The sequence below is a fragment of the Aulonocara stuartgranti genome (assembly GCF_965226115.1).
Source record: "Aulonocara stuartgranti genome assembly, chromosome: 20".
NCBI lineage: Eukaryota > Metazoa > Chordata > Actinopteri > Cichliformes > Cichlidae > Aulonocara > Aulonocara stuartgranti.
The window spans coordinates 34,363,225-34,390,256 of NC_138956.1; the positions used below are offsets into that span (position 1 = coordinate 34,363,225).

The 27,032-nt window shown below is 42.3% G+C and overlaps 2 protein-coding genes across 7 annotated transcripts; both read left to right on the forward strand.

Moving 5' to 3' along the window:
• Positions 1-57: 57 nt before the first annotated feature.
• Positions 58-17,058, forward strand: hdac6 (histone deacetylase 6). 2 transcript variants are annotated; one of them, XM_082519557.1, is made up of 29 exons: positions 58-228; positions 1,949-2,041; positions 3,587-3,715; positions 4,264-4,349; positions 5,706-5,790; positions 5,901-5,941; positions 6,031-6,127; positions 6,249-6,346; positions 6,454-6,558; positions 8,953-9,021; positions 9,574-9,700; positions 10,238-10,303; positions 10,389-10,448; positions 10,552-10,641; positions 10,861-10,967; positions 11,088-11,155; positions 11,641-11,788; positions 11,870-11,998; positions 12,075-12,243; positions 12,536-12,741; positions 12,823-13,015; positions 13,292-13,441; positions 13,524-13,701; positions 14,139-14,275; positions 14,364-14,576; positions 14,652-14,798; positions 14,887-15,033; positions 15,115-15,243; positions 16,024-17,058. In XM_082519557.1, the coding sequence occupies exons 2-29, from the start codon at positions 1,970-1,972 to the stop codon at positions 16,090-16,092; spliced, it is 3,315 nt and encodes a 1,104-aa protein (XP_082375683.1). In that variant the 5' UTR covers positions 58-228; positions 1,949-1,969; the 3' UTR covers positions 16,093-17,058. The 2 variants fall into 2 exon arrangements, with proteins under 2 accessions (XP_082375683.1, XP_082375684.1); XM_082519558.1 differs by having other exon boundaries at positions 58-206.
• Positions 17,059-18,232: 1,174 nt separating this feature from the next.
• Positions 18,233-26,941, forward strand: lhfpl4b (LHFPL tetraspan subfamily member 4b). 5 transcript variants are annotated; one of them, XM_082519566.1, is made up of 7 exons: positions 18,233-18,555; positions 20,833-21,053; positions 21,200-21,404; positions 21,648-21,727; positions 21,804-21,951; positions 22,036-22,072; positions 22,150-26,941. In XM_082519566.1, the coding sequence occupies exons 2-6, from the start codon at positions 20,835-20,837 to the stop codon at positions 22,062-22,064; spliced, it is 681 nt and encodes a 226-aa protein (XP_082375692.1). In that variant the 5' UTR covers positions 18,233-18,555; positions 20,833-20,834; the 3' UTR covers positions 22,065-22,072; positions 22,150-26,941. The 5 variants fall into 5 exon arrangements, 2 of the variants coding, with proteins under 2 accessions (XP_082375692.1, XP_082375691.1); XR_014273853.1 differs by lacking the exon at positions 18,233-18,555 and having other exon boundaries at positions 20,693-21,053; positions 22,150-22,561; positions 23,189-26,941; XR_014273854.1 differs by lacking the exon at positions 18,233-18,555 and having other exon boundaries at positions 20,693-21,053; positions 22,150-22,396; positions 22,482-26,941.
• The last annotated feature ends 91 nt before the right edge of the window (positions 26,942-27,032 follow it).

Sequence of the window (27,032 nt, forward strand, 5' to 3'; positions counted from 1 at the left end):
CTAACGGTTTTTAGTTTTAAATCATTTAAAAAAAGTCCCGGCGCGCGCCACACCCTTGGCTGCTCTGCTCGGTGACGTCATACGCCTCAGACGGTAGCGGTGTACGGTTGGCGCTCAGCGGCTCGGAAACAAACAGTACACTTCCTGGTCGTCCCGGTTCCGGAGGCTGCAGCGGGTCTTCAGACGGATTTTGACCCGGTTTCAAGGTGTGGATGTTTTCGGCTGACTGTGAGTCCCAGTTTATCCGCTCAGTCTGGGTGTTTCATACTAAGAACAAGCTAGCAGGAGGCTAACAGCTTCTGCTGCTTCACTATTTACACCGAGAGAGGATGACCCCGGTCCCGGTGTACCGGTGTTGTGCCAAAAAGTGATTGTCTGCCAAAAACTGATTTCCAGTGTTTCTGTGTATTTTTTATGTGTAATATCTTTACGTATGTTCGTAAATAGACTTCGGTGAACAGGGGATACAAAGGGGTTACATAAAGAATTACAACATTATCTGTTTTTTAAGTATCTTTACAACTTGTACTTACATTATAACCAATCCGGTCCTTTATCCCCACTTAAAATATTTTTACAGAACTATTGTAATATTTGCTGCCATTTCTGCTGTCCTGTTGGGCAACTTACTCTTACAAAATACATTTTTAATGTTAATGAGATTTTTTTTTACTGCATAAATAAAGGTTATATAAAAGTCGCTGCCAAAAACTGATTGCGGCTTGTATCTTGCTACACGAATGTTGTTTGTGGCTCAAGATGACTTTATGTCATCCATAAGGGATGCATTTGACATATGTTTAACATATTATAGCCCAACAAGTTACTTATAGCACTTTAAATATGAGCAATCGCTTTTTGGCAAATACCGGAAATCAGTTTTTGGCAGACAATCACTTTTTGGCACAACACCGGTCCTGGTGTTGGCCACGATCATGATCTTAGAAAAAGCATTTATGCATCAATCTGAAGACGTAACAGATGTGAAAATCTCTAAAAATATATAAATTAATTAAATTATAAATAAAATAATGCTGAAGAAATATGAAAAACAATAAACGTAGTTCAGTTCAACTATATACACATCCATAAATTACGGTGGTAGTCATTTTCAGGCACTCTTTTTTTTTTTAAAGTGAACAATAATAACAGAGAGAAACCCAATGAATGGCATTGACCAGGACTTGGCGAAAGTAGGAAGAAAAAAAGCTAAAAGAACGTCTTCCTTATAACACAATCACACCTGGAGAAGAAGTGTACTGGTACAGATTTTCTAGAGCAAGGGTGATGTGCAGAGCTGAGTAACTACAGAGAGACAAAGTGGACGAGTGTGAGAATAAAGATATGGGAAAGAGCTGTTGAAGTTAGGATAAGGAGCAGCAGTATGGATCATTCTGAGAAAGAGCTCAGCAGATTTGATGTTTGCTTTGAGAGTGTTGATAGAGATGTATAGAGAAAACCAGAAGGAGCCTCACTGTGTCTTCATGGATCTAGAGAAAGCTTATTATATGGTACCCAGAGAGGAACTGTGCAACTGCATGAGGAAGTCAGGAGTAGTGGGGAAGCATGTGAGGGTGGCGTGACAGTGATGGGTTCAAGGTGGGAGTGGGATTACATCAGGGACCGGCTCTGGGAAACTTTTTTTTTTTTTAAACTTCTGCAACTGACCTCCTGAGTTCTAAGATGTTTACAGAGTGTAGTTAAAGAAAAAAAAGGTGATGAAACTCTTCAGTCTCACATTCCAAGTGAGCAGAGAGATTTAAGTAAACAAAAAATCTTCTCAGTTTCAGCGTACTTGTCTCTGTGCTATTTGAGGTTAATTAAAGGGTTTAATTAGTTTGGATTCTCATTGACACATTACACAGTCGTGACTCCTCTGTAACGAGGCTTGTTCTGGCTCGCAGGTGTGAAGGTTCTTCTTCATGTGTCTTTGTTATTTTTGGTTCAGGTGGATCTGAGTGGATCAGTGATGCAGTCGGGGTCAGATCCTCCAGGGCATGGACCGAAGCCAGTTAGAAGATCTCCTCGTCTGTCCCCTCAGGTCAGTCACCCGACACAGGGATACACCTGGTTTTAACCTTCACCTCCTTTTAAACCTCTTTGCCGCTCAGCCATAAAATCTGACGGGGTGTTGTCGTCACCCTGCCAGGTGGACGCACAATGTGGATACTCAAGTTTGTGAATGCGATAACTCGAGAACGAAGGAGCTTCAAATTGATGCCATGGTTGTATCTACTAAAAATGTCAGACAAGTTTGAATCTCAGTGACCTTGACCACATGGTCAAGGTCAGAGGTCCAGTTTACTGAAAATCCTGTGAACACGATAACTTGAAAACAAGGCGACATAGGATTTTGAAATTGATGCCATAGGTGCATCTACTAGGAGGCTGAGGGGTAGCACTGGTTGCTGCCAGTATTGATTTTTAATATTAGATCAGTCATTTACTCTGCAGTCACTCTTTGCGGATTCCTAGTTAGCAAAAAGTGATCAATTCAAAAAACATACCGTATGCCGCATGTCTGAGAGTGGCCGGCCCGGGTTCGAATCCAACCCGCCCTTTGCAGCACGTCTCCCCCTCTCTCTTTCCCTCTGCTTTCCTCGCAGTCTTCACTGTATCTGCCCAATAAAGCCAGAAAAAGGCCAAAAAATGTATATAAAAATAGAAATCTACAACAAAGTAAACAAACTCAATATATCTTGATTAACTTTATAGTTTAATCAATATGGCCTTCAGTATGTAGATCGGGGGTCATATTAAAAGTGTTTAGGTTTGTTAGTTGAAGCTTTAACTCGACTGGGTTATTTTAGTGACTTAAATGACTGAGTTTGGATCTATTTATGTTTAACACCTATACTGTTTTCTTTGTCTGTGGCAGATATTATAAAATGTTCTCAGGTCAGTGACTGATTTTCAGTCTTTTTAATGCAGAAAGGATTTTTTAAAAAGTGTATGAACAAAATTGCATTTATTGAGACAATCCTCATCTGTCAGTCCTCATAAAACACATTTTATTTGTTTCAATAATGCTAAAATGAAGAGAAAGTATAATAGTGTCACAGTTACTTCAGTCAGTAGATTAGACATGCAACCCTCCTTCCTCCATACGGAGCATAAATGAGTAGTATAGGTCCTCTTTAGGATTAAAGTGATACGCTCGAGGTGACGTGCTCCAGATTTAACTCGCTTTTTGTCAGTGTTACTATTTATGCTGCATGCGTTAAAGTTTACAGGTTGGCTTTAGCTGAGTATGAATTATTGACGAGTAAAAGTGGGCGAGGCAATCATTCATTTACCTGAGGTGAACTGTTATCTCAGATTGTCGTGCCTCTACTTCGATTCTGCGCTCAGTTTCATGTAAACACCTGAGTGTTTGGATTTGTCATCAGTCTGCTTTCGTAACACCAGGCAGAAACAGCCCACCCTTTTCTTCTTCTTCAGCTTTTCCTCTTTTAGTTATTTGAACTCTTCTTCTTCTGGTTCTTTGCGTCACGTTGGAGCACTTGTGCTTTAACCCTACAGCGTATCAATTTGCTTCAGTCGCAGCAGAGAGGTGGGCTTCAGCTGCTCCTGTTTATGTTTGCAGGTCGGCAGCAGTGAGGGAACACAGGAGAACAAAGGAGGAAACAGCCTGCAGGAGCTGAAGAGGAGAGGAAGGATGGAGAGGACCAGAGAGGAGCGAGAAGAGGAGCTGAGTGGCAAATTGAAGACACTGGTGAGACTTTGCACTCTGTTTAATATTTGAAAAGATTAGCATGCAGCTCAGGTCCTGCAGAGTGTTTGGAACAGAGGTGAGATGTCTGTGCTGGACCTCAGACCATCTCTGACCTTTCCACCAGTGTCAGCTACACCTGTGAAGGTGTTTCAAGGTTTTAAGCCAAACTCTAAAGATGGACATCCATAATAAAGTAGAGATGAAATAATATAAGCCTCCAGAAGCTCTTATGAGGAGACACAACAGCGTTCCCAGCCCAGCTGAGAGACTTCATCTCATGTCCTGGGTCTGCTCCGGTTCCATTAGAAACTGTGAGCGGCAAACTGTTTGTTTGGTGTGACCTGCTGTGAGACTGTCATGTGGTAATAGGTGGGGGTGAATAGGACTGTCTCTGCAAGTCATAAGCTAGAGGTATACCTGATACTGGCACTTTTGCATCCTGAAACACAGCACATTATCATATTTTATCAAAAATGAAGTTTTATTTGATTATTTTTCCTGGGTGTGTGTGTGTGTGTGCGTGCGTGCGTGTGTGTGTGTGTGTGTAGGATCTGTCCAGCAGATCAGCAGCCAGTGGAACGGGTCTCGTTTACTCGGAGATCTTCACCCACCATAAGAACGAGTGGGACCCGAGGTAAGCAGCACCTCAGACAGGAGCTGTGCAGTTAAATCAGATGTTAATTACAGTTACATTTTTGACTAACATTGATCAGTAAAAGACAATAATTGAGTTTAAATGATTATTGTTTTATATTTTGTTTCGGTTCCTTTCAAAATTCAGTCCACACCAGGCTTCAGCACGTTCAGTTCAATTTGTGTTGTTTTGTTTTCAGTGAAACATTAGTTTATGTTTACAGATACACTGTTGAAACTGAAGCTGTCAATAAGTGAATTAAGTTTAATAAGTAATAATTGTGATTTCTGCTGTAGTCTGACCTCATGAGAAAGTTAATCAGCATCTTTGCTCATAACTGATTACCTGAGCTTCCTTTTCTTTGCCCTGTGTCCAAGTTTCACTGACTTGTGTCTCTGTTTGGCATCCTCAGGAACTCATGTTTTCTAAACAGCGAGTTGATTAATGGAGTGAATAATGCAGAGACTAATCCATGATGAATATTTAAGAGCTGGATGTTTTTTCAGATTCACAGACGGTCTCCATCATTCAGCAGCTCAGCGATTTCCTTCAGGGCAAAATTTATCATTTAAATTAAATATGAGCCTGTTTGTTAGTTTCATTTTTTTCACCTCGTACTTCTCTTCTAAAGACTGTTGTTAACTTTTAATTCATGCAAAGCGGGCTCCTGTTCTGCTTATTTGCATTTTTTAATCAAATTTGCATCATAGAAGAAGGAGATCAGCTGTTACAGCTCCTCTGTTTTAGTTCATATGGAGCTAATGCTACAGGGGAGTCTGTCTGCTCATTTCTAGCTATATGATGTTATTCTTGGACTCTTCCAGAGTAGCTTTGCATGTATATTCTATATATAGTACCATTTGTAGATAGTACAAATTACTCTTGTGTAGTATTTAATCCATTTTGAATTATTTAAGAGTTTTGGCTTTTGTGTACATCATTTTTAAGATAAGATAAGATAAGAAGAACTTTATTTCTTTTGTCATACACATGCTCAATGCAGCAAGAGAGACAGAGGAGCAGAGGAATAAGATATACAATATGTACAGCAGAATACAAGTATACAGTAATATACAGTAGGATAGTGCAAAATATAATATCAAATAACTGTAACAAGTAACAATATAACTATATCCTGAGAAATAACTAGCTTAGCTTAGCTATCAGTGCAGGTGATTCTAAAAGTTTTCTTATTTATTCTTCTATTTCTGTAGTTTTTTAATATATCCGATATAATATATATATAATTATTAATATAATTAAATTTTCTTTTTGTGCTACTGTAACAAGTGAATTTCCCCAGTGTGGGATTAATAAAGTCTTTGTTGATCTATCTTTGAAATACTTTGTTTTCAGCCATCCAGAGAGTCCGGACAGAGTGACAGCCATCATGAAGGAGCTGGAGAGACAAGATCTGCTGCCTCTCTGTATCAGAGTTGAGGTTAGGCTAAATAAGAGCTCCTCAGAGATGAATATTAATAAAAGTCTTATTCTTACATCCTCATCGAGTTTTATAGATAACCGATCCTGACGTGTGTTTTTGTGTTTTAGCCCAGAGAAGCTACAGAGGAAGAGCTGCTGCTGGCTCACATGTGAGTCTGCTGATCGCTGTTAAAGCGTCTTCTGTTTATGTTTTAATGTGTTCGCGCATAAAACCTGCCGTGTGTTTGTGCTGCTGCAGGAAACACTATGTGGACCTGATAAAGTCGACTCAGACGATGACACTGGCTGAACTCCAAACTCTGTCCAACAAATATGATTCCATTTATCTCCATCCAGTAAGAACACGCACACACATCTTGTTAATTCTTAATAAGCTCATTTTGTTCTTTATGATCGATAACTGGACAGCATGATGTTGTTAGTTGTATTTTGCACTAAATATCTTTTGTGTTTCAGGAGTCCTTCCAGGTGTCTGTGACAGCTGTGGGTGCAGTGCTTCAGCTGGTCGATCGGGTCATGACCTCTGAACTCAAGAACGGATTCGCCATCATCAGGTAAGAGAAGCAGATCGTCCTGCCCGGGGCAGCGCCGTGTTTTCCTTTGAACACCTGAACACAGCGCTGAAATAACAGATCGATATCGTGCCTCTCGCTTCTTTCAGACCTCCAGGTCATCACGCTCAGGCCAACGAGTGCAACGGTTACTCTATCTTCAACAACGTGGCGATCGCAGCTCGATACGCTCAGACCAGGCACGCCATCAGCAGGTGTGTAACACACACTCGTCTTTCTTCATTGTGTATACGTGTGACAATCTGGGGAGCTAGTATGTAGCTTTGTGTCTTAACATCTCAGGTCTTTTGGAGTTTTGGTGTAGCAAAGACTTTCTTTAAAAGTGCAGATCAATTATAAAAAGCTAAACCATCATCAGATGGTGGAGCTCCTCTTTCCGAACTCCCCGTGGGTCATTGAAAGCCTGAAATCAAACAAAATAAGGACTTAAAAGGTCTTGTTGTTCCTATGGGTTTGATGCAGATGTTAAATTTTCTTACATTATGTTTAAGACTTGTAGGAAAACAAGCTAAATAATAAAATTCATGTCGTAAATCAGTGATTAAAGTTGTTTCACTGATGACGTTGGGCCCTTATTGTCACGCAGATTAATTTATTTCAGGATGTGATTACATATTGTTGCCTTTGGTCCATTATTACCCAGTTTTCAGCACCATAAAGTAGGTCTTTGGCCTGTTTGAAGAAGCTGGAATACATCCTTTGTATATGGGTAAATGTGTTAACACCGGTACAGACAATTGTATTTAATTGTACTGGAAAATTGTTTACGTCAATAATTAATGAGCGTTGACGTCTTATTTAACTGCAGTGGGCTTTCTGAACAAGCTGACTGTAGGGCGAGTTACACAATAATTGATCATATATTTGTTTTACATAATGTAATTAATTTATGTCTGCATTATTAGAAGTGACCATATTGAGTTTTATTGATTACAAAAAAGCTTTTGATTTGGTTGAAAGAAGCCTATTATAACAAAACTTAATTGCTGCAGTTATATATAGAAGACATTTTTACAGTTGTGAATAATTTATACCAAAATGCTGAGTCACATGTGATGGCTCAAAATCTGTATTCTAAATTGTTTGATTGTAATATAGGAGTTTGACAGAGTGAACAGTTGCTTTTTGCAGTCTTTTAAATTTATTTTGAGTATACAAAGATATTATAATGGACTATCATTTCTGTTGAGGTCTGTTTAAGACTTTTTGTCCTTCTGTATGCAGATGACACTGGAATATTGTCAGAATCGGAAACAGAGCTAAAATAGGAATTTTCCCAAAAGGTGACTTCTAATTTGGGAATTCTGTATTATGAAGAGTGAACGATTATGTTTATCTTGGTCTAACACTTTAAAAAAGTCCAAAAAGTTGATTCTGTTCATCTGGACGTAGCGTTTTCAGTGGGAGAAACATTTTATCACTCATCCAAGTGAAGGATTTACTTACCTGGATGATTGAGTGTGCATAAAAACACTTGACAATGGCCATTAAAAAACCAAAGCGGCAGGCTTGGAAAGCTCTCTGTAGTTTTTAACTAAAGCTAGAGATCTAAGATTATCTGTTGAAACTCAGTTACAGTTTGAACAGTTGGTCTCACCTGTATTGCTCTATGGGTTGGAGGTGTGGGGCTTTACATGTTAAATTTTTAAAGCAGCTTTTTAAGTTGAATAAAAATGCAGCAAATTGTGTTTTATATGGAGATTTGGGTGGATTTAAATTGAATAAAGATTGAATGTAGGATGGTTGGCTGCTGGTGTAGATTATTGAGCGGAAATAGGAATAAATGATCATTTCTCGTGTTTAGCTTTTTGAAAAATCTATATGATAAAGGCCTTTTTAAAGTCGCCGTGGATATTGAAGTTAAAGCAAATATTTGATCATAAAGGATTTTCTAATTTATGGGAACATAAAATATTGAATGACAGGTTATAAAAGCAGTAACTGAGATGAGGATATCTCATATTCTGAGACAAAATTGGAATTGAGAAATGTTTAACAATAGTCTTTATATTAATTACAGAATATTTAAGTGAGAATTCCAACTGGAAAATAATTTTTGTCGTTTAGATTATTCTGTTTTATTTAGCAAGGTTTAGATGTGGTGTTAGTCGTAGTAACGGGCAGATCTGATGGAGTCAAATATATTAAACTTTTATGTGAACTTTGTAGCTTGGGAAAACTCAGAGATGAGTATAATTATTTATTTGAATGTCGTTGTTTTTAGTTGCAAAGACAAAAACATCTGCTTGTGTATTTTAGGTTGAGCCCAAATGTCTATAAGATGGCAAAGTTATTTATTACTAAGGATATTGTTAAACTGCGTAAACTTGCAAAACTTGGTAAAGAAATTGTATCTGTATTTGGATGTGTGATTTGTTGATGGATATTTTATTTATGTATTTTTACTTTTCATTATAATGATTATGTGTATTAAAAAGCACTGTGCTTTGTTGGTTTGTTTGTATAATTTCTCAATTACCCCAGGAGGGGGTTTAATGAGAATGAAATAAACGTAGCTTCAAGCTTTACTCTGAAAATCCCAGTGTTCACATTTTGTTTCTGTGTGTGTGTGTGTGTGTGTGTGTCAGGGTGCTGATAGTGGACTGGGATGTACATCACGGGCAGGGCATCCAGTACCGGTTCCAGGAGGATCCCAGGTACTGCTCCTTCTCCTCTGATCCAGGATCAGATCTTATTAACATGTGAATCTGCTGACAGGCAGACAGAGCAGGCAGCGATTTGAACAAAAGCAGCTTTTCCATCTGAAGGTTCATTTTTACCCTTCATCTTTCAAGCCTGTAATGTTGCGCTTCTCCTTTACTGTTGGTTGCCTAATAACTCGAGGGGCAATTTGGAGAGAGTTAAATCTATTCGTTGATAAAAGGTGGTAGTTGAAATCAGGCCTGTATACGTGAAAGTCTATGATGAAAAGGATTTTTCATTAGTTTGCATAGCTTTATAAAAATAGTGCACGCTCATGGACTCAAAGGAGTGCAGCGTATCAGCAGGTGGCGTCACGTTTTTGCTCAGCTGTGCGTAATCTCTCCAATATTTGAGCTTCCAGGAGAATCTGATTTAGATGTTGAACCTGCTCAGCTGCTTCTGCTCAGAGCTTCATCCATCATGTCTAATGCCTTTGATTAGGTTTGGGTAAAGCTGTAGCTGGTTCCTGTCTAAACTTTATCTGTGTGTGTGTGTGTGTGTTGTAGTGTTCTGTACTTCAGCGTCCACAGGTATGAGCAGGGCTCTTTCTGGCCTCACCTGCCAGAATCCGACAGCCATTTTGTTGGCAGCGGACCAGCTGAAGGAAGAAACATCAACCTGCCCTGGAACCAGGTGAGTTCTTCCAAATCCTCCAGCTGACAGCCTCTTACCCAGAGCAGGCAACAGTAAAGCAGAACAAGCAGTTCAAACCCTGAAAAACATGCAAAAATACACCAAAACTCACCTTAGCTGTGAAGCAAGGTGGGGTGGATGGTTTAAAGCTGCTCTGCTGCCTCTGGGCCTGCACAGCTTTTACTCCCTGAAGAACTCTGCATGGCCTCCTTCACTACATCCATGAATCCTCTCAGTGACCTGCCTGAAAGCTGCATCAACATCATTTGTCCAATACATCCACTGTTACTTCTCTGCACATGTCCAAACCACCTAATGTTATCTGAGCTGTCCTGTGATGTGCTCATTTCTGATCCTGTCCATTCTGGTTGCTCCCGGTGAAAATCTCAACACCTCCAGCTCTGCCTGTGTCATGGTCTCCAAACCATCCTGATTGTTTCATTTTACAGTACCGTCTGTACTGATGTGCATTTCGTGACCTAGTCAGGTTTCAGTGTTATTGAACAAGTCTTACCTGTGTTGTGATGCGTTTGTCAGACGGGGATGACCGACGCTGATTACATCGCGGCTTTTCAACAAGTGCTGCTGCCCGTCGCCTACGAGGTAACACACACACACACACTCATACACACATTTAGAAAATTTGATATTGATGACGTCATGTATCGATCAGCGTGTGTGTTTTCAGTTTCAGCCTCAGCTGGTTCTGGTCTCTGCTGGATTCGATGCCGCAGTTGGAGATCTGAAGGTAAAACACCCACAGACCCGAGATCAGTTTTTTTTTAATCAAATGCGTCAGTTGTTTCACTCTGTGTGTGTGTGTGTGTGTGTGTGTGTGTGTGTGTGTTCAGGGTGAGATGTGTGTGAGTCCTCAGTGTTTCCAGGTTCTGACTCACATGTTGATGAGTTTGGCAGAAGGTCGACTTGTTCTCGCTCTCGAGGTAAAACGTCCTCCTACACGCTGACATCTGATTCATCCTGACCCTGAGATCACTTTACTCTCATGTTAAATATACGTGTGTGTGTGTGTGTGTGTCACGTACCCTCTTTCCCTAAGTAGAGATGCAATGAAATTATGTTCCAGGATATCAGAGTTTAAACGAGTTTGGCTTCTACCTGTTTGTTCATTTTGTTTTTGTTCTTTTTTTGTTTGTCTGTAGGGAGGTTATAATTATGAGTCATCAGCTGAGAGTGCTGCAGCCTGCATTCGAGCTCTGCTGGGTGGACCATGTCCTCCTCTAACTACACCCACTGCTCCGTCTGACAGGTAACACCTCACCTGACATCCAGCAGATTACAAAGGCTGTGTCACCTGTTGTGTTTTTCCTTTTATTCTGCACGCGGAGGACTCTCAGCCTGTTTCATTCAGACCCTGCGTGTCTTTCAGTGCTCTGCAGTCCATCTCTCAGACCATCTCAGCTCTGTATCCACACTGGGCCTCTCTGCAAGTGCTGGGTAACCCTCAACCACACCAACACACACTGTAATCATAATGTTAGGATAGGTAGCTCCACATCAACAGACACAAGCTCTTAAAAGTAACATCAGCATGAAGCGCCTTGAGGCGGCTGTTGTTGTTGATTTGGCACTATATAAATAAAATTCAACTGATCTGAAATTCTAAAACCGCAGTCAGATTAACCTCCATCGATTTTAAAGGCCAAATTAGCAGAATGGAACCAGTCATCATCTGTGGCGATTCATAATATTATTAGGTGGATATATTTTCTTCTTTGCATCTAAGACAACAATAAAAATAGTTTATAGCCACCATATCAAACACAGCTTTGACCTATAAAGACGATGATGAGTGTAATTCTTAAGCTCGAACTAACGCAGGTTTAAACCGTCCAGACGGATGCGCAGAGGGAACCTGCAGGAACTAGAATCCCCTTTTCACTTCTCTTCATCAAACTTCCCTCTTCCTCCTTTCCGTGCAGAAGGCAGCCCGTCGGCTGAGGGACGTGCCATCAGCACATCGAGCAATCAGAAAAATACAATGAAGCCCAACCTTGCCCCCTCTGTTGCCACGACAACAGGTCTGGTTTATGATGAGAGGATGATGGAGCATTCGAACCTGTGGGACAGGTGAGCTACCTCGACTCTGTTCGACATGAATACAGGAAGCTGCGATTCTGTAATAATCCCGCTGATGTAACTCCACTGCAGACATCACCCGGAGCAGCCTCAGCGAATCTTTAAGATCTTCTCCAAACATCAGCAACTGGGATTGGTTGATCGCTGCCAGCGGATACCAGTTCGCTTGGCGACAGAGGAGGAGCTGTCCTTGTGTCACAGGTATGAAGCTGCAGAGTGCTGTGTGTGAGCAGCTTTACCTCATCTCCTGGTCCTCAGCACGAATGTGTGTGTCCAGCATGCAGCACATCGAGCAGATGAAAGCCACGGCGATGATGAAGCCCAGAGAGCTGCACAAACTGGGCGACGAGTTCGTCTCCATTTACCTCAACCAGCAGAGCTTCCAGTGTGCACAGCTGGCGGCTGGAAGCTGCCTCAATGCCTTGGACCAGATCCTGTGTGGGCAGGTACGACGTGAGTGGCTCTGCTCTGTCATAAAAGCTTCTTAGCATCTTACTAATAACTGACATCTGCAAACGTAGCAACAAAAACACGAGTTACAATCTCTTAAATGGGAATAACTGACCAGTATAAAGTCTTCCAGCTCTTTGGTGCGCTATTTTTGAACGTTTAGCTTCTGACAGTCCATCCTTAAAAATGTCCTCTGTTCACAACACTAACTAAATGTGATGTGTGTATAATACATATAATATACTACTGACAGGCTAAGGTCAGCTGATTGGTCCGTTTCCTCTGCAGGTGACTAACGCCGTGGCCATTGTCCGTCCTCCTGGTCATCACGCTGAGAGAGACTATCCCTGTGGCTTCTGTTTATTCAACACGGCAGCTCTCGCTGCTCGCTATGCCAAGAAAGCCTCTCATGATCCCTTGATGCGAATCCTCATCTTAGACTGGGATGTTCACCACGGCAACGGCACGCAGCACATGTTCGAGGACGATGGCAGGTGAGGAGGAGGAGGAGGAGCTTAATAACAGTTTTTACCTGCAGTGACGAAAACGAGCTAAACTGGACTTTGTGTTTGCAGTGTCCTCTACATCTCCCTCCACCGCTACGACAACGGTGCATTCTTTCCATCTTCAGAGGACGCTGCCCCCGACAAGGTGGGCGTGGCCAAGGGGGCGGGTTTTAATGTCAATGTGGCATGGAGCGGAGGAAGGATGGGTGACTCGGACTATCTTGCAGCTTTTCACCGTGTCGTCATGCCTATCGCCACTGAGGTAACATTTATGGCACACACTGAGCAGCAGAAATTGATCAGTTAATCAGGAGAAGAGTGATCATAATCTGATTGATAATCAATCACTTTTCAAGCAAACATGTCAACATTTTCTGGTTTGATATGGATTCTCTGCTGATAAGTTTGCCCTTAACGAGTCCTCTGATTGGTTGGTTAGATGTGACTGAGTCCTCTGGTTGGGTGTTTAGACTTGAAACTGTGCTTTGATTGGTTGATTAGCCTTTAAGTCTTCCACAAATTTGTCTTCTCTCTGTAGTTTAACCCCAGTCTGGTTCTGGTGTCGGCCGGGTTCGACGCAGCCCGGGGGGATCCCCTGGGTGGCTACAATGTGACTCCAGAAGGATACGCCCACCTCACACACATGCTGATGTCACTGGCTGGGGGGCGGGTCCTGGTCATACTGGAGGTGATCTGGGATGGTGAAATGAAAGTAAACATGGATTAAGTGAAGAAAACTTGAGTGAACTGATGCGTCTCTTTCTCCTCAGGGAGGTTACAATTTGTCAACCATCTCTGACTCCATGGCGATGTGCACCAGCATGTTGCTAGGAGACCCCCCTCCTGCCTTGGTGACGCCTCTCCCTCCTCCTCACCACAGTGCCGTGGCAACAATAAACGAGGTCATCCGATACCACGTCCCCTACTGGAGGTCCCTGAGGATTGACGGTGAGTCCAGAATCTCATTCATCAGATTTAAACAGAACTTGTTCTGCTCATCTCCATCTCCGGGTTCTATTGTTGACTCTACTAAAGCAGCTCTGCATGATTTGCAGTTAGAAATAATCTTTATTTATCGTTTACTGGGCCTCTCAGTTTATCCTCTGTCAGAAATCTGGCTTTCTCCCTTTAAGCCAGCTTTGTTTTGATTTGCTTTTCTCACAGCCATGAGAAGAAGAAAGGCAGAAAAAACCTGGCTGGATTGAGATGGAATAAATTAAAGCAACTGTCATTAAAGAGATCAGTTTTATTTTTACTGGACAGGAGTGTGTGTAGAGACCAGATCCAAGACCAGAACCTGGACCTGGTTCTGTGTTCATGGACTCTGTTAATGTACCAGTTTATACCCATTTAATTTCATTTGAATGTCTCTTTCTGTCATTCAGTTCCAGAGTCTGTCCGGGCAGCCCTGCCTACCCTGAAGCATCGTGGGAAACGTAGTTCTAAAGGAAAAGGCAGGAAGTCAGAGCAGGGCAGCAACGACAAACCGCCGGTGCCCCCTGCACGACCGGACGACTCTACGGTAACACACCCATAAACTGAGATGAGACTCCTGATAAAGAAGGACAAATTTTAACTGAGAATGCTCCTCATTTCATTTGTCCAATCAGACGGTGAGCAGTCTGGAGCAGCTCACTCAGGGATTGGCCAGTTTGGACATCGGTCAGACCTCAGCCAATCAGAACCCTGCATCCTCTCCAGTGGGAGGAGCTAGGCCAAAGGTCCCCCTGAGCTCAGAGAAGCCAACCTGTGAAGAAGTGAAGAAGGAGTCAGATGACAGTACACCTGCGTGCAGCGAATCAGCAGACAGTATGTCGTGTCAGGTGAGTCAGCAACATTTTTTTTATGTCCCACTCTCTAAGTGACCATGACAACTTCCTCACTTTTATTTCTCATAGCCTGTTGGCGTGGCAACACCAGAGTCGGTCGCAGGTGTAGATAAGGTTGAAGCCGGGGCCGGGGCGGAGCCAGAGCCCGAGGGAGCGTGTGGTTGGTCAAAGCCTCAGACATCCCTGGAACTGATGTGTGGCGCCGACGCAGATGGAGTCAGACATCATTTAATTGTGATCATTAATAAAGTTAAAAATCCAGACGAGTGTGTCTGACTGTCCATCTCTCTGTCTCCCTCTGCAGTCAACTCTGTATGTGGTGGACCCTCTCTCCTGGTGTCCTCACCTGGATGCCGTTAAGCCCCTCCCCTCCTCGGGTATAGACGTCTTCCGGCCGTGTCAGGACTGCGGCTCAGAGGCTGAGAACTGGATCTGTCTCACTTGCTACCAGGTCACACGTCATACCTGTGCATCACATGCATCCAAGATGTGTTTCACCTGCTGACCTGACTCTGCCATCTGCCTATTTCAGGTGTTCTGTGGTCGCTATGTGAACGAACACATGGTGAATCACGGAGTCGTGTCTGAACATCCCCTGGTTCTCAGTTTCTGCGATCTCTCTGCGTGGTGCTACCTGTGTGAGGCCTACGTACACAACCAGGTAATGCTACTACCTGGCTGCTTCACAGCCGGCAGCTCCATTACAAATGAAGCATAAACCAGGGGACAAGTTCAGTCTTCACACCTTAAAATCACATCAAGAATTGGATACTCAGTTAATTTAACTGAACACCTGTTGGGACACATAAACCCCTCAAACAGTAAACAAAGTTATCATGCTTTGTAACGTTTACTCAGTGATATTAATGTCATGTTACAACAATAATTCACAGTGTCATAAATCCAACCCTGAGCCTGGTTTTAACAGGTTTTAATTAAACCAAATATATCTGATGTAAAAACTAATAATAGATCTTGAATTTGCACATATAAGTGTTACCAAGGCTGGTTCACAGGCCTGAACATGACCAGGAAATAATAATTAAATTAAGAATGATTGTGGTTTACTGGAGACACACAGCCAAGCTTTGTGTCGTGAAACTAGACGCACATAAAAGTGAAACTTCACGGTACGTCACTGAGGATGTTGCAAGCTCAGTAAAGAAATTTCTCTGCTCTGTTCCTTCAGCATTAGTTTCCCTTTGTTTCCATTCTGTGCTTAGTTACTTTGTTACTGTGCAGGTAAAAGTGTAGCCAGCTGTTTTGTTTGGTGTCACTTTATAAACACAAGCCAAAATGTAAAAGAACCTGAAAAGATATGTGGACTGGATTAAAACTTTTAAAGTGTGGAAAGCCATTTGTTTCAAAAATTTCCTGGCTTTCACAGCCAGTGTTTATATGCACTGACAGTGATTATCACGTTTCTTCTTCTGTTGTTCAGATTCTGTTTGAAGCTAAAAACGCTGCTCACTGCGGCAAGTTTGGAGAGGAGATCCCCCCCTGGAGCTGAGCGTAAAACCTCATGTATGCAGCTGTTTCTCGCTTTTCTTCTCGCTGTCTTCCTTCTCTGTGATTGGACGGTTGAGTGCATTGCTATGGATACCAGCAGCAGTGGTGCTTCCTGGGGAAACGCTGTTAAGTTCACCAGCTTTGTACGGCGTCCCACAACTGCCAAAACACAAAAACTCACATGCAAAGCAAAAGATGTTTTTATTTGTATTTTTTACTTCAGACACTCAATGATCTTCATCGTCATCAGCAAGTTGTCAGTTCTATTCCCCGAAAATGTGATCAAGCACCAGCATGCTGTTAACACTTTTATTTTGAAAATCATGAGCGGAAGAAGTTGAAGAAGCAAAAAGAAGAAGATAGCCATTTTCAGAAAAACAGGAAGAATTTTGGCTCAGGAGGACTTCATTCTCAAGTCATAGTGGTGATGATGTCACCAAGAGGCCACGCCCCCTCCAGAGAGTGTTGCCAAAATGTGACTGATGGCGTGATGACCGTCCATCAGACCGAAACAATCAACATCAGAGTTTAAAAAACGAAAAAAGTCTGAAAACAGAAACTTATTTTTTAGAGGAGAAAAAAGGAATTTTAGTTAAAATCAACCTTTTTTCTTTCCTGCTGAAATGTTGCAGCAATAAATCTGTGAGAATGATCAGTAACTGAGTTCATTGATTTGTTTTGTTCCATAATATATAAAAAAAAAATCCTTTCTCTGACGTAAAGCAGCCGAAGAGAAAACAGATCAATAGAGTTTAAAAAAAACAGCTGATTGCTTTTGTTGTCGGTGAGATCGGAGGAGCTCTGTGTGCTGTGCAATAACACTCGGTTTGTCTGCCTGTTCATAAACTCGTTATTTCTGTTAAACTGTTTGTTTGCACCAAATCAGACTGGATCAATATCCACGATCAATATTCAGTGTCTGAGTTTCCGCAGTACAAAATAAAGAAAACTTCTCATTTTCTGTCGACTTTATTGACCGCTTCATATTTTCCATCATGTGTCTCCTGCTCATATTAAAGACCCCAGACTGCTCTAAATCTGTTTTGGTTTATTTTCTACTCTGCTCTGTATTATGTCAATATCAGGTTAGCAGGTCGCTCCCCGAAAAGCCTTCAGTTAATCCAGATCTGCAGCGAAACACTGAGAATCTTTTTCCTATATTGGCTTCTCATTGGCTCTTAGTTAAATCCAGAATTTAATTTGAAATCCTTTCCCTCAAGGTCTTGAATATCATAAAGACCTTTTAGTATCCTAGCCAAACACTTTGCTCTCAGACTGCAGGCTTACTTGTGGAGTATTTAAAGTAGAATGGGAGGCAGAGCCTTTAGCTTTCAGGCTCCTCTTCTGTGGAACCAGCTCCCAGTTTTCCAGCTTCTCTCTACTTTTAAGATTAGGTTTAAAATGTTTCTTTCTACAAAGCTCATAGTTAGAGAGGAGCTACGCTGCTATGAGCTGTTTATACATTATTACAACATGTCCTCTGTCCTGTAGTTTGTCCTCTCTCTTTCCTCTCACCTCCAACCCATCTCAGCCGATGCCTGCCCCTCCCAGAGCCTGGTTCAGATGGAGGTTCTCTTACTGTTCAAAATGAGTTCTTCCATCTCACAACGTCTTGTTCACATGATCGACTGATCATTGGGGTTCACCCTCTGATGTTGCCCTGCACTACAAAGCACACTGAGGTTACTAATACGGTCACTTCATTTATGCCAGGGCTCACCTCTGCTGAATGAAGTCAGTGATTTAGACCTCTCTTCCCTGTTTGAAGCAACTGAATTACAAATTATCTGTCAAATGACATCTTTTGCTGTGAGGCAGAGACCAGCCAAGAAGTCTATATGAGTGAGATGACATGCCTGTATTTTATTTCAGATTAGCAGACGTGAGAGATGCATTCATGGGAAATTGCTAAACACACCCTCTCCTCCCTCTCATTCAGATATGGTCACCTCCGGCTCCTTAACACGACCAGAGTCAAGTCAGGGATGTTATTGCTGCTGCGTACTTCTTTTAAGTAGTACAGAGGAATGACCTTTGCATTCAGTCATGCACCTTTACAGAATAGAATGCATTGGTGCAAATCAACAGACGCATAAAGAAGGTAAAATGAGCCATTTGCTGCTCACATCTTTCCCCCCTCTTGTTGTAAATTGGTGAGAGATGCGAGATGAATCAAAGTGAACGTTCAGTCCTCTTGCAGCTCCTCAGTCCTCCTGTAGGAGGCGCAGCTCATTACAAACGACCGAGTGAGGAGTGTGGAGGCTCGTCTGTTGTTCGTGTTTCTCCGTCCGCTTATTGATCAGCAGATTATTGTTTACAGCGGAAGCTCCACATCCGGGGATGTAGAGGAGACCGCCCCCTCCCTGCTGCTGCAGCATCCTCTCATCCGGCAGACAGACAGGTGGAGCTCATCCCGCAGACAGACAGGTGCACAGACAGACAGGTGGAGCTCCTCACGCTGCAGGTTGGTTGATGCCGTTTTTCTCTTTTTACCGGATGAATACGGCTGCGGCTCGTGCCGTTTCTGTGCTCGGTAAATCACGGGGTGATGATGTGACGTTAGTCTGTAGGTGATCTGGTGTTTATCGGCCGCTGATTGGCTGTCGGTCGCTTTGATTCTGCAGCTTTTCGTGTTCTCGGTATCAACCCCGGTTTTCCCCACTTGGTCCTTGCAGAATTTCTCTGCAGGCTGTCCTGAGCGTCGGTGTCTGCGCTCATTGTTGCAGAGAGATGATGCAGAGCGAGACTCCCCCTGTGCCTCTGTGATTCACTGATGCTCCGTCTGTGCATCTAGGGCTTCACGATTAATCGAATTTTAAATCTCGAACACGATTTTGGCTTCCCATAAATGCACGCGCTCCCGTAATCAGCACCTGACCACGTGCCTACATGTGCCAATCATAGCTGTTCCCTGAGCCTGCACAGCCGAAAATCTCAGGTAGAGCTCCTGCCGCTACACCTCCTGTCTCCACCTCTCATTCACGTTGTGCAGGTACAGTGACTGGAGTGGAGGATTTTATGTTAAGACTTCCTCCCTGCTGCCGCCTTTAGCAGATAATACACCGGACTATCATTTATGAAAGGATGCAGGTTTTTTTAATAGAGCATTTTCCATTTCGTGCTATAATCTGCTGATATGTTTTGAACCTACGGTGAAGGAAACAGTGGCGAGTACGATGCTGTAATAAAATCTGATTATAAGCCTTTTAAAGTAATCGAAGGTCTAACGTAGTTCAGTTTGTATTAGTTTTGTCTTCACATTGGTCTCTGCTTGATTGTCAGTCTTTAGGATCTATTGGACGTCTTCACCTCACAATATAAATACGATTCACAGGTCTTTTCGCGTTGGCATAATCTAACATTACACAGACTTTGTACTTTTTACCATGCAACCGTCCTGCCACGGTAAAAATTCCAGGTTTCAGGGTAGCAGAGCTGGCACGAAGCGCCTTGGAAGTGTAATGGGGAAGTCTTTAGGACCCAGGGGACCCAATGGAGGGTATAAAAGAGGAAGTAGCAGCAGGTGCTCTTCATTTCCACTGACGAGCGGCTGTGAACAATGGTTGTGTGAGTAGGTGAAGAGCCTGAGAAGTTTTAATTGTCTGCTACACAAACAGTTGTTGTAAACCTCTACAGCAGAGGTTCGAGGTACAGGCTGTTTTTCTTCTTTTTTTTTTCTTTTCTTTTTTTTTAATTTTTTTTTTTTTTTCAGTCAGATATGTTAACATTTATTATTTTAAAAGAACACAAAGGGTTTGCAAAAGGCCTAAAACATCAAAATGGTAAAAAGGTCACTAACGACCACAAGATAGTGTTATTGGTGCAACCTGCCAGCAATGCAACTATCACCTGAGGGCTTGCTCTCCCTTGGCGGTCCCAGATGCTCGTTGCTTTAAAAGAAACAAATCCACCCCAAATAAATACGAGCCCAACAGAACACTTATCGCATGCACTAAGTGCTAGTTCAGGCAATAATCGGTGGCACTAAAAATCACTCTTAATAAAAACTTATTCACTGCAAATCCACACAGAGCACCTCTAAAGATCCTAATTCCCCTAAGGTAAGAGTCCCACTCAGGGATTGCACATTGCCCGACTAATATTGCACCAGCCCAGTAGAAATAAAAACAAACCCGGCATAAAAAAAAAAAACAGTTTTAAAAGGTGACCCTACCAAAACCAAAAACACAACAAGGAGAAGGAGGGAAAAAAAAACAGCGACAAATTCACATGTGCAGCCTGCCCTGCAGGAGGCAATACAATATAAATTAGATTATAGTGCATCAATATACTTTTTTTAATGTCAAATATATTAAGTTAACATACCTCCAGCAGACAACTGTGTTTGCTGCACACCTGGCTTATCTTGGCTTATCTTGTGAAAATCACTACTAAAACATAAAATACAATAAACATCAAATACATTTCAACAAATTTAAAAAAAAAAAAAAACACTAAAAGAAAAACAGCCTGTACCTCGAACCTCTGCTGTAGAGGTTTACAACAACTGTTTGTGTAGCAGACAATTAAAACTTCTCAGGCTCTTCACCTACTCACACAACCATTGTTCACAGCCGCTCGTCAGCCTGCTGCTACTTCCTCTTTTATACCCTCCATTGGGTCCCCTGGGTCCTAAAGACTTCCCATTACAGAAGGATTAGGACAGTAAAAGAATCTGCAGGTTGTTTAAGAAAGTCTACAGACATTTTTCTCGTCATGGTCAAACGTGTCTCTTTCTCAGTGATGTTGGTGTCTCCCAGCCTTGCCGACCTTTCCCGCCTGTACCAGACTGAGTTTGTGCGGAGCGCCCGGGCCGTTGGCGTCCTCTGGGCCGTCTGCACTCTCTGCTTTGCCATCATCCAGGTGGTTATCCTGGTGCAGCCGTCCTGGATCTGCACCACAGACGTTCGCCCACAGCAGGCGGGACCAGAGCCACCCAGCGGCACACTGGGACTGTTTGAGGTGAGAAACGGTGCCTGTCCAATCCACAGCTGGATCTTTTAGGGGTTTCTGTATTTGTATGTACACATGTTACACCTGCACACAGATGGATTATCAAATAGCTTACCTGATCACTTTAATGTGTGTTCATGTATCCCTGTGTGTAGGTGTGCATGGAGTCAGACTGGCCGGTCCCAGACTGTCACGGTGGTCTGTCCACTCTGTCTCCACTGCCGTCCTTGCAGTCGGTGGCGGTGTTGGTGGGAGTGTCTCTGTTGGCGGTGTGGACCAGCGTCCTCTGTCTCTGTCTCTTCAGGTTCTGCAGCGCCGCAACGGTTTACAAGATCTGCGCCTGGCTGCAGCTGACTGCAGGTTAGTCATGTTGATGGGTCATTGAATCCCAAACATTAACACTTTGGTCACTGCCGTGGTCGTTTTTCTGCAGCTAGAAGAGAGCAGAACTGCAGCTCATGGTTATTTTTGCATTTGGCTTGATTCACCAGGCTGGAGGTTGCTGCTTGGTCAGACACTAGTTTTATTTTAGAGGACAGTGTTTCTGTAGTTCTTCTCTCTGCCTGTACAGGTCAGCTTTTCAGTATTTTCTTGTCTCTGCAGGTTTCTGTCTGGCGTTGGCGTGTCTTCTGTTTCCTGACTCATGGGAGAGTCAGGAGATGAAAGCTCTGTGCGGAGACTCGGTGAGGATTCTGATTGATCGTTTTGCTTCTGGGTGTTTTATCACACTGATGTCCTTAATCGTGAATCTGTCTCCAGGTGGGCAGCTTCTCTCCAGGTAACTGCTCAGTTCACTGGGCCTACATTCTGGCCATCCTGGGAGTTCTTGATTATGCCATCTTGGCCACACTGGCCTTCGTCCTCGCCAACAGACAGGACGCCCTACTTCCACCAGATACCCAGGAATGTGAGTGTGGGGGTAAGGGGGTAAACTCATCTGACGAGTTAACTTCACAGTTTCATACTAAGACTCTTTTTTTCATTGCTGCAGTGACCGCAGGTCTGCTGATGACAGCATGAATCAGCAGGTGAGTATCTTCTTTATGTTTTACTAGTCTTCTGTCTTTAAAGCCTCAGATATTTATTTCTTTTTACTCTCTCTTAGGGATGTTCGGTCTTCATTTCTTCAACTCCGCCCGACCTCTTCATCCTCCAACATCATCATCATCATCTGTTTCTGCATTTCATGGCACGACTGTCTCCTTCAGCTGCAATCGTTCATTGCTGCATGATGTTTCCAGGAGGAGTTGTTTAGTGTTGAACAGAGGAATGTAACAACAGGAGGAAAGAGGCTCTGCGGTGGTGAGGTCGGTGTTCGGGACATTCGGTCGCTGTTCAGTTGAAGAAAAATGGTGAGAAAACGAGCGAGATGGAGTAAATCAAAGGAGAACTAAGCCCCTTTTAGACCTCCAGTTTTTATCTTCACTCTCATATTAGTGATACCGTCATAACAGCTGTGTCAGCAGGCTGGACCCACCTCCAATAGATGCCGTCAGCACAGGTCGTTTGAGTTGCAGGTGATTTTTTTAAAAATTTATTTATTTAACTAACCACTGGGAGCAAAATGAAGTGTTGGTACTGGATGAGCACAATTAATAGATTACTACATAGTAACATTTCTACACAGTGTGGCAATCAATCAGGACAACTTTAAAGCAGAAACAAATTCGTCCCACGCATTAAATTAAAATATATTTGGGATATTTTCTGGAAAAACTTAAGTCAGCAAATTGAAGGAAAGTCTTAGATTTCTCTACCGACTTCCTGTTCTGTCAAGCCATCCTTTTAGCTTAGTATCAGCTTTATCTTATGGTCCATCAAGCCTTATGATTAAGACAGTTTAGTAACTGTTTCTGCAGCTTTTAAAATTTACAAAAGTTGTAGAAGAAAGAAAAAAATCTGCTTTGTAGGTAAAAGTTAAAACTCCAGTTAACAGCCTAGAGTTGATATGTTAAATCTGATATTTTGGGGGTGAAACTGTATCCCCGCCACTGTCTTTCCATTTAGACTGGCTTTATGTTAATATGAAACTTGTTATACTGTTGCTTTTTGTTTGACTTTTAAGCTACATTAACTAACTAATGGTGTTGAATATTCATGTTAAACATGATGTTGTAAAGGTAATCCCTGTGACTTCCCCGCAGATTTCAAGATGAACGTGTGGCCCAGCACTGATGAGAAGCACAATTGTTAGACAGTATTATTCTACCCTTAAATTTGGTCTTGCTTGGTAGTTAAGTGTCCATGTTTTGTTCGCTGAAGAATGAAGTCCTTTGCAAATCAGTGCCACAAATCTGTGTGCATGAGCCAAGCGTATTCGCTGTACTATTTAGAGTCAAAGGAGCTTGCAAAGAAAAGCGTCTGGACTTCTTTAAGTTACTTGAAGATGTTTCACCTCTCATCCAAGAAGCTTCTTCAGTTCTAAGGTCAAATGGTGGAGAGTCCCAGATATAAACCTAGTGGGAGTATCCCTCCACAGAGGGACAAAAGGACCCCCTGATGATCCTCTAATCGCCTGAGCCAAGGTGTGAAACTGGGTGTGGGTCCCAATCAGCCGGAGTTTCGGGTGAGTTCATTGTGAAACCTGGCCCCACCTTATCATGCTAATTCCTGAGATCAGATGGCCCAGGATGTGAGTGGGCGTTAAGGCGTCTGGGAAGGGATCTCAAAACTGGATTATAGATGGCAGAGAGTTGGTGTCGTAAACCCCCGCCTCTGTTCAAAGATGGTCGCTCACAGTGGACATAGATGGCTTCTTTCACTCCTCTTTCAAACCATCTGTCCTCTCTGTCCAAAACGTGAACATTGGCATCCTCGAAAGAGTGTCCTTTGTCCTTAAGATGCAGATGGACTGCTGAGTCTTGTCCTGTGGAGGTGGCTCTTCTGTGTTGTGCCATGCGCTTGTGAAGTGGCTGTTTGGTCTCTCCAATGTAGAGGTCTGAGCATTCCTCGCTGCACTGTACAGCATACACCACATTGTTAAGTCTGTGTTTTGGTGTTTTGTCTTTCGGGTGAACCAGTTTTTGTCTTAGCAACACGCTCAGACAAAAACTGGTTCACCCGAAAGACAAAACGCCAAAACACAGACTTAACAATGTGGTGTATGCTGTACAGTGTACAGTACAATGTACAATGTACAGTACAGTGCAGCGAGGAATGCTCAGACCTCTACATTGGAGAGACCAAACAGCCACTTCACAAGCGCATGGCACAACACAGAAGAGCCACCTCCACAGGACAAGACTCAGCAGTCCATCTGCATCTTAAGGACAAAGGACACTCTTTCGAGGATGCCAATGTTCACGTTTTGGACAGAGAGGACAGATGGTTTGAAAGAGGAGTGAAAGAAGCCATCTATGTCCACTGTGAGCGACCATCTTTGAACAGAGGCGGGGGTTTACGACACCAACTCTCTGCCATCTATAATCCAGTTTTGAGATCCCTTCCCAGACGCCTTAACGCCCACTCACATCCTGGGCCATCTGATCTCAGGAATTCGCATGATAAGGTGGGGCCAGGTTTCACAATGAACTCACCCGAAACTCCGGCTGATTGGGACCCACACCCAGTTTCACACCTTGGCTCAGGCGATTAGAGGATCATCAGGGGGTCCTTTTGTCCCTCTGTGGAGGGATACTCCCACTAGGTTTATATCTGGGACTCTCCACCATTTGACCTTAGAACTGAAGAAGCTTCTTGGATGAGAGGTGAAACGTCTTCAAGTAACTTAAAGAAGTCCAGACGCTTTTCTTTGCAAGCTCCTTTGACTACGATGACCTGGATGACTGAGAACCTTCACAGACATATGTACTATTTAGAGTACTCATTTTTCTCTTAGCTCAACCTTTAGGGACTTGTGTGGAGCACCATTTGAAAATATGGAGATGGGAATGAGCTAAATAGACCCACTTAAATGTAAAAGTGACGGCAGGTCACTTTGATGGATTTAGGTTTTAAAAAGGTTAAAGAATAAAAGGAGAGGGCTGCTGTGACAATATGTTTGGTCTGAAGATCAGTGGTCCTATGTTGTATAAAATCATCTTATGTCATTTTTCAGCATTTATTTAGTAAAAAATTGTTTTAATCAAAGTGGTTAACCTAGCTTAGCACAAGCACTAGAAGCAAGGGAGACTGTTGGCTAGCATAGCCAGATTTATCTTAAATATGTCCTAGATAGCAGTGGCTTCTACCACTAATGTATTCAGCATGAATAAATGTCTTATTTACATTGTATATCATATTATCTAACAGTTTGTCATTAGGAGTCAGAATGAAGTTACCATTAGCTTTATGATATAAGCCTATGCTTCCAGCCTGATTTTTAGCTAGGTTAGCTTGCTTTGAGTTAGCTACGAGTTCATTTAGATTTGTGTTAGCTTAAGGTGTTTAAATGAATAAAGTGCTCCTACAGGATTAATAGTACTAGATGGATTGTTAGTATACATTACCCTTCATGTCTAGCTAGCTTCTTTAGTCAACTAAACCTCTTTGATTCCCTTTCTAGCTAACACGCTTAAGCGCTGCATCTGAAATAATCTATTCATTAGGATAAAATCTAAATTATTTACTAACCAACAACTTGTGCAATAACCATTCAGTCTCAATGTAAATGAGCAGTCGAGGTCAGAAGTTTATATACGCTCATCTGTAATAATTTCTTTGAAATGTTTGTTTCATCAAATGATCATACAGCATACGTCTTTAATGACTGTTAAAACATAAGTTTGAATTTATTTATTGTTTTTCCCTAATCTACAGAGTCATACAGGCTCATAGTTGACCAATCGTTCATATATATTGGTTGGGACCTTAATGTTAGTCTGCTTTATCCATCCCAAAGCCAGTTTTGTTGTGTGTTTGCTAGAATGTCCAGCTGTGTCCAAGTCAATCATTTTGAAATGGCAATTCTTCATTATTCTAGTACCACTGGCAGCAAAACAGCCCCAGAGCACAGGTGGTACAGTGTTCTTAGGTTTGAAAGCCTCACTATTGCTCCTCCAGACATATATCCCTTATCATTGTTGCCATATAGCTCAATCTTTGTGTCATCTGACCATAAAATTTGTCTGTTTGATCAGCAGCAACTTTCAGAGGAGCTTGAAGGTGTTGATTTTGGGTGGGGGTTTCTTTCTTGGTAGGTAGCCTCTCAGTCCACGGCAATGTAAAACTTACTCCACTGTGGACAGTGATGTTGGCGTACCAGTTTCTAGTCCATGGCAGGCTTGAGGCTCTTGGGTTGTTCCTGAACATTGTAACATCCTTGACTACGGCTTCTCAAGTTTCTTTTAGTAGGTTGATGAAGATTATATAAAATCTTTTAAGTGTTTGTTACTATTTGAGCCTGTATCTATACTTTTTGAATTAAGAACATTTTCTTTAATCTTTAAAGATGTATGCTGGACAATCATCCCACCCTGTAAAAAGAGCAGCTTAAAGAAGTAAATAAAAGCCCCAAATTACCATGACATTCATGCACACGAGTGTGTATATAAACCTGTAAGAGTTCACTTTGGTAGGCATAAACACACATGTGAATGACATACTGTCACACATACTGAGTGTCTGTACGGGAGTAGGTTAGAGTTGGGTATGGGATTTCAGATGCAGCGCGGTTCTTTGTGCTAAGCTCAGCTAACCACAGAGATAAAACTGATGGAGAGCATTAGTGTTTGCTGTCAGCATGACCTTTGACCTGTAAGGTACATGAATAAATGTGTTCCCTTCTGTGTTTAAAATGTTTTTGTTGTTAATGAGATTATGCTGTGTCTTTATTAGATTCAGTTTAACTTATTTTTTCCCCCATAGACCAGACATGTGTTTATTGGAAAACTGTTTTTTGGAATGATTCAAAAGTTTTTCTGTTTCAATGTTTTATTAAAATGTAACAAAGCTGTTAAGTGGAATGAGTTATTTCTGTACCCTGGATTTGACTTTTCCCAGAAATGGGAAGTTGAAAATTATGTGATCTGGACCTCCAAAGGTTTGATG

Excerpts from the sequence above, each read along its gene's own strand:
- hdac6 (XM_082519557.1), top strand. The coding sequence starts at position 1,970 with ATGCAGTCGGGGTCAGATCCTCCAGGGCATGGACCGAAGCCAGTTAGA. Across the intron at positions 2,042-3,586 it reads CTCCTCGTCTGTCCCCTCAG|GTCGGCAGCAGTGAGGGAAC; the intron begins GTCAGTCACCCG and ends TTATGTTTGCAG. Across the intron at positions 11,156-11,640 it reads GGCCTCTCTGCAAGTGCTGG|AAGGCAGCCCGTCGGCTGAG; the intron begins GTAACCCTCAAC and ends CTTTCCGTGCAG.
- lhfpl4b (XM_082519565.1), top strand. The coding sequence starts at position 20,808 with ATGGTCAAACGTGTCTCTTTCTCAGTGATGTTGGTGTCTCCCAGCCTT. Across the intron at positions 21,728-21,803 it reads AAGCTCTGTGCGGAGACTCG|GTGGGCAGCTTCTCTCCAGG; the intron begins GTGAGGATTCTG and ends ATCTGTCTCCAG. Across the intron at positions 21,952-22,035 it reads TCCACCAGATACCCAGGAAT|TGACCGCAGGTCTGCTGATG; the intron begins GTGAGTGTGGGG and ends TCATTGCTGCAG.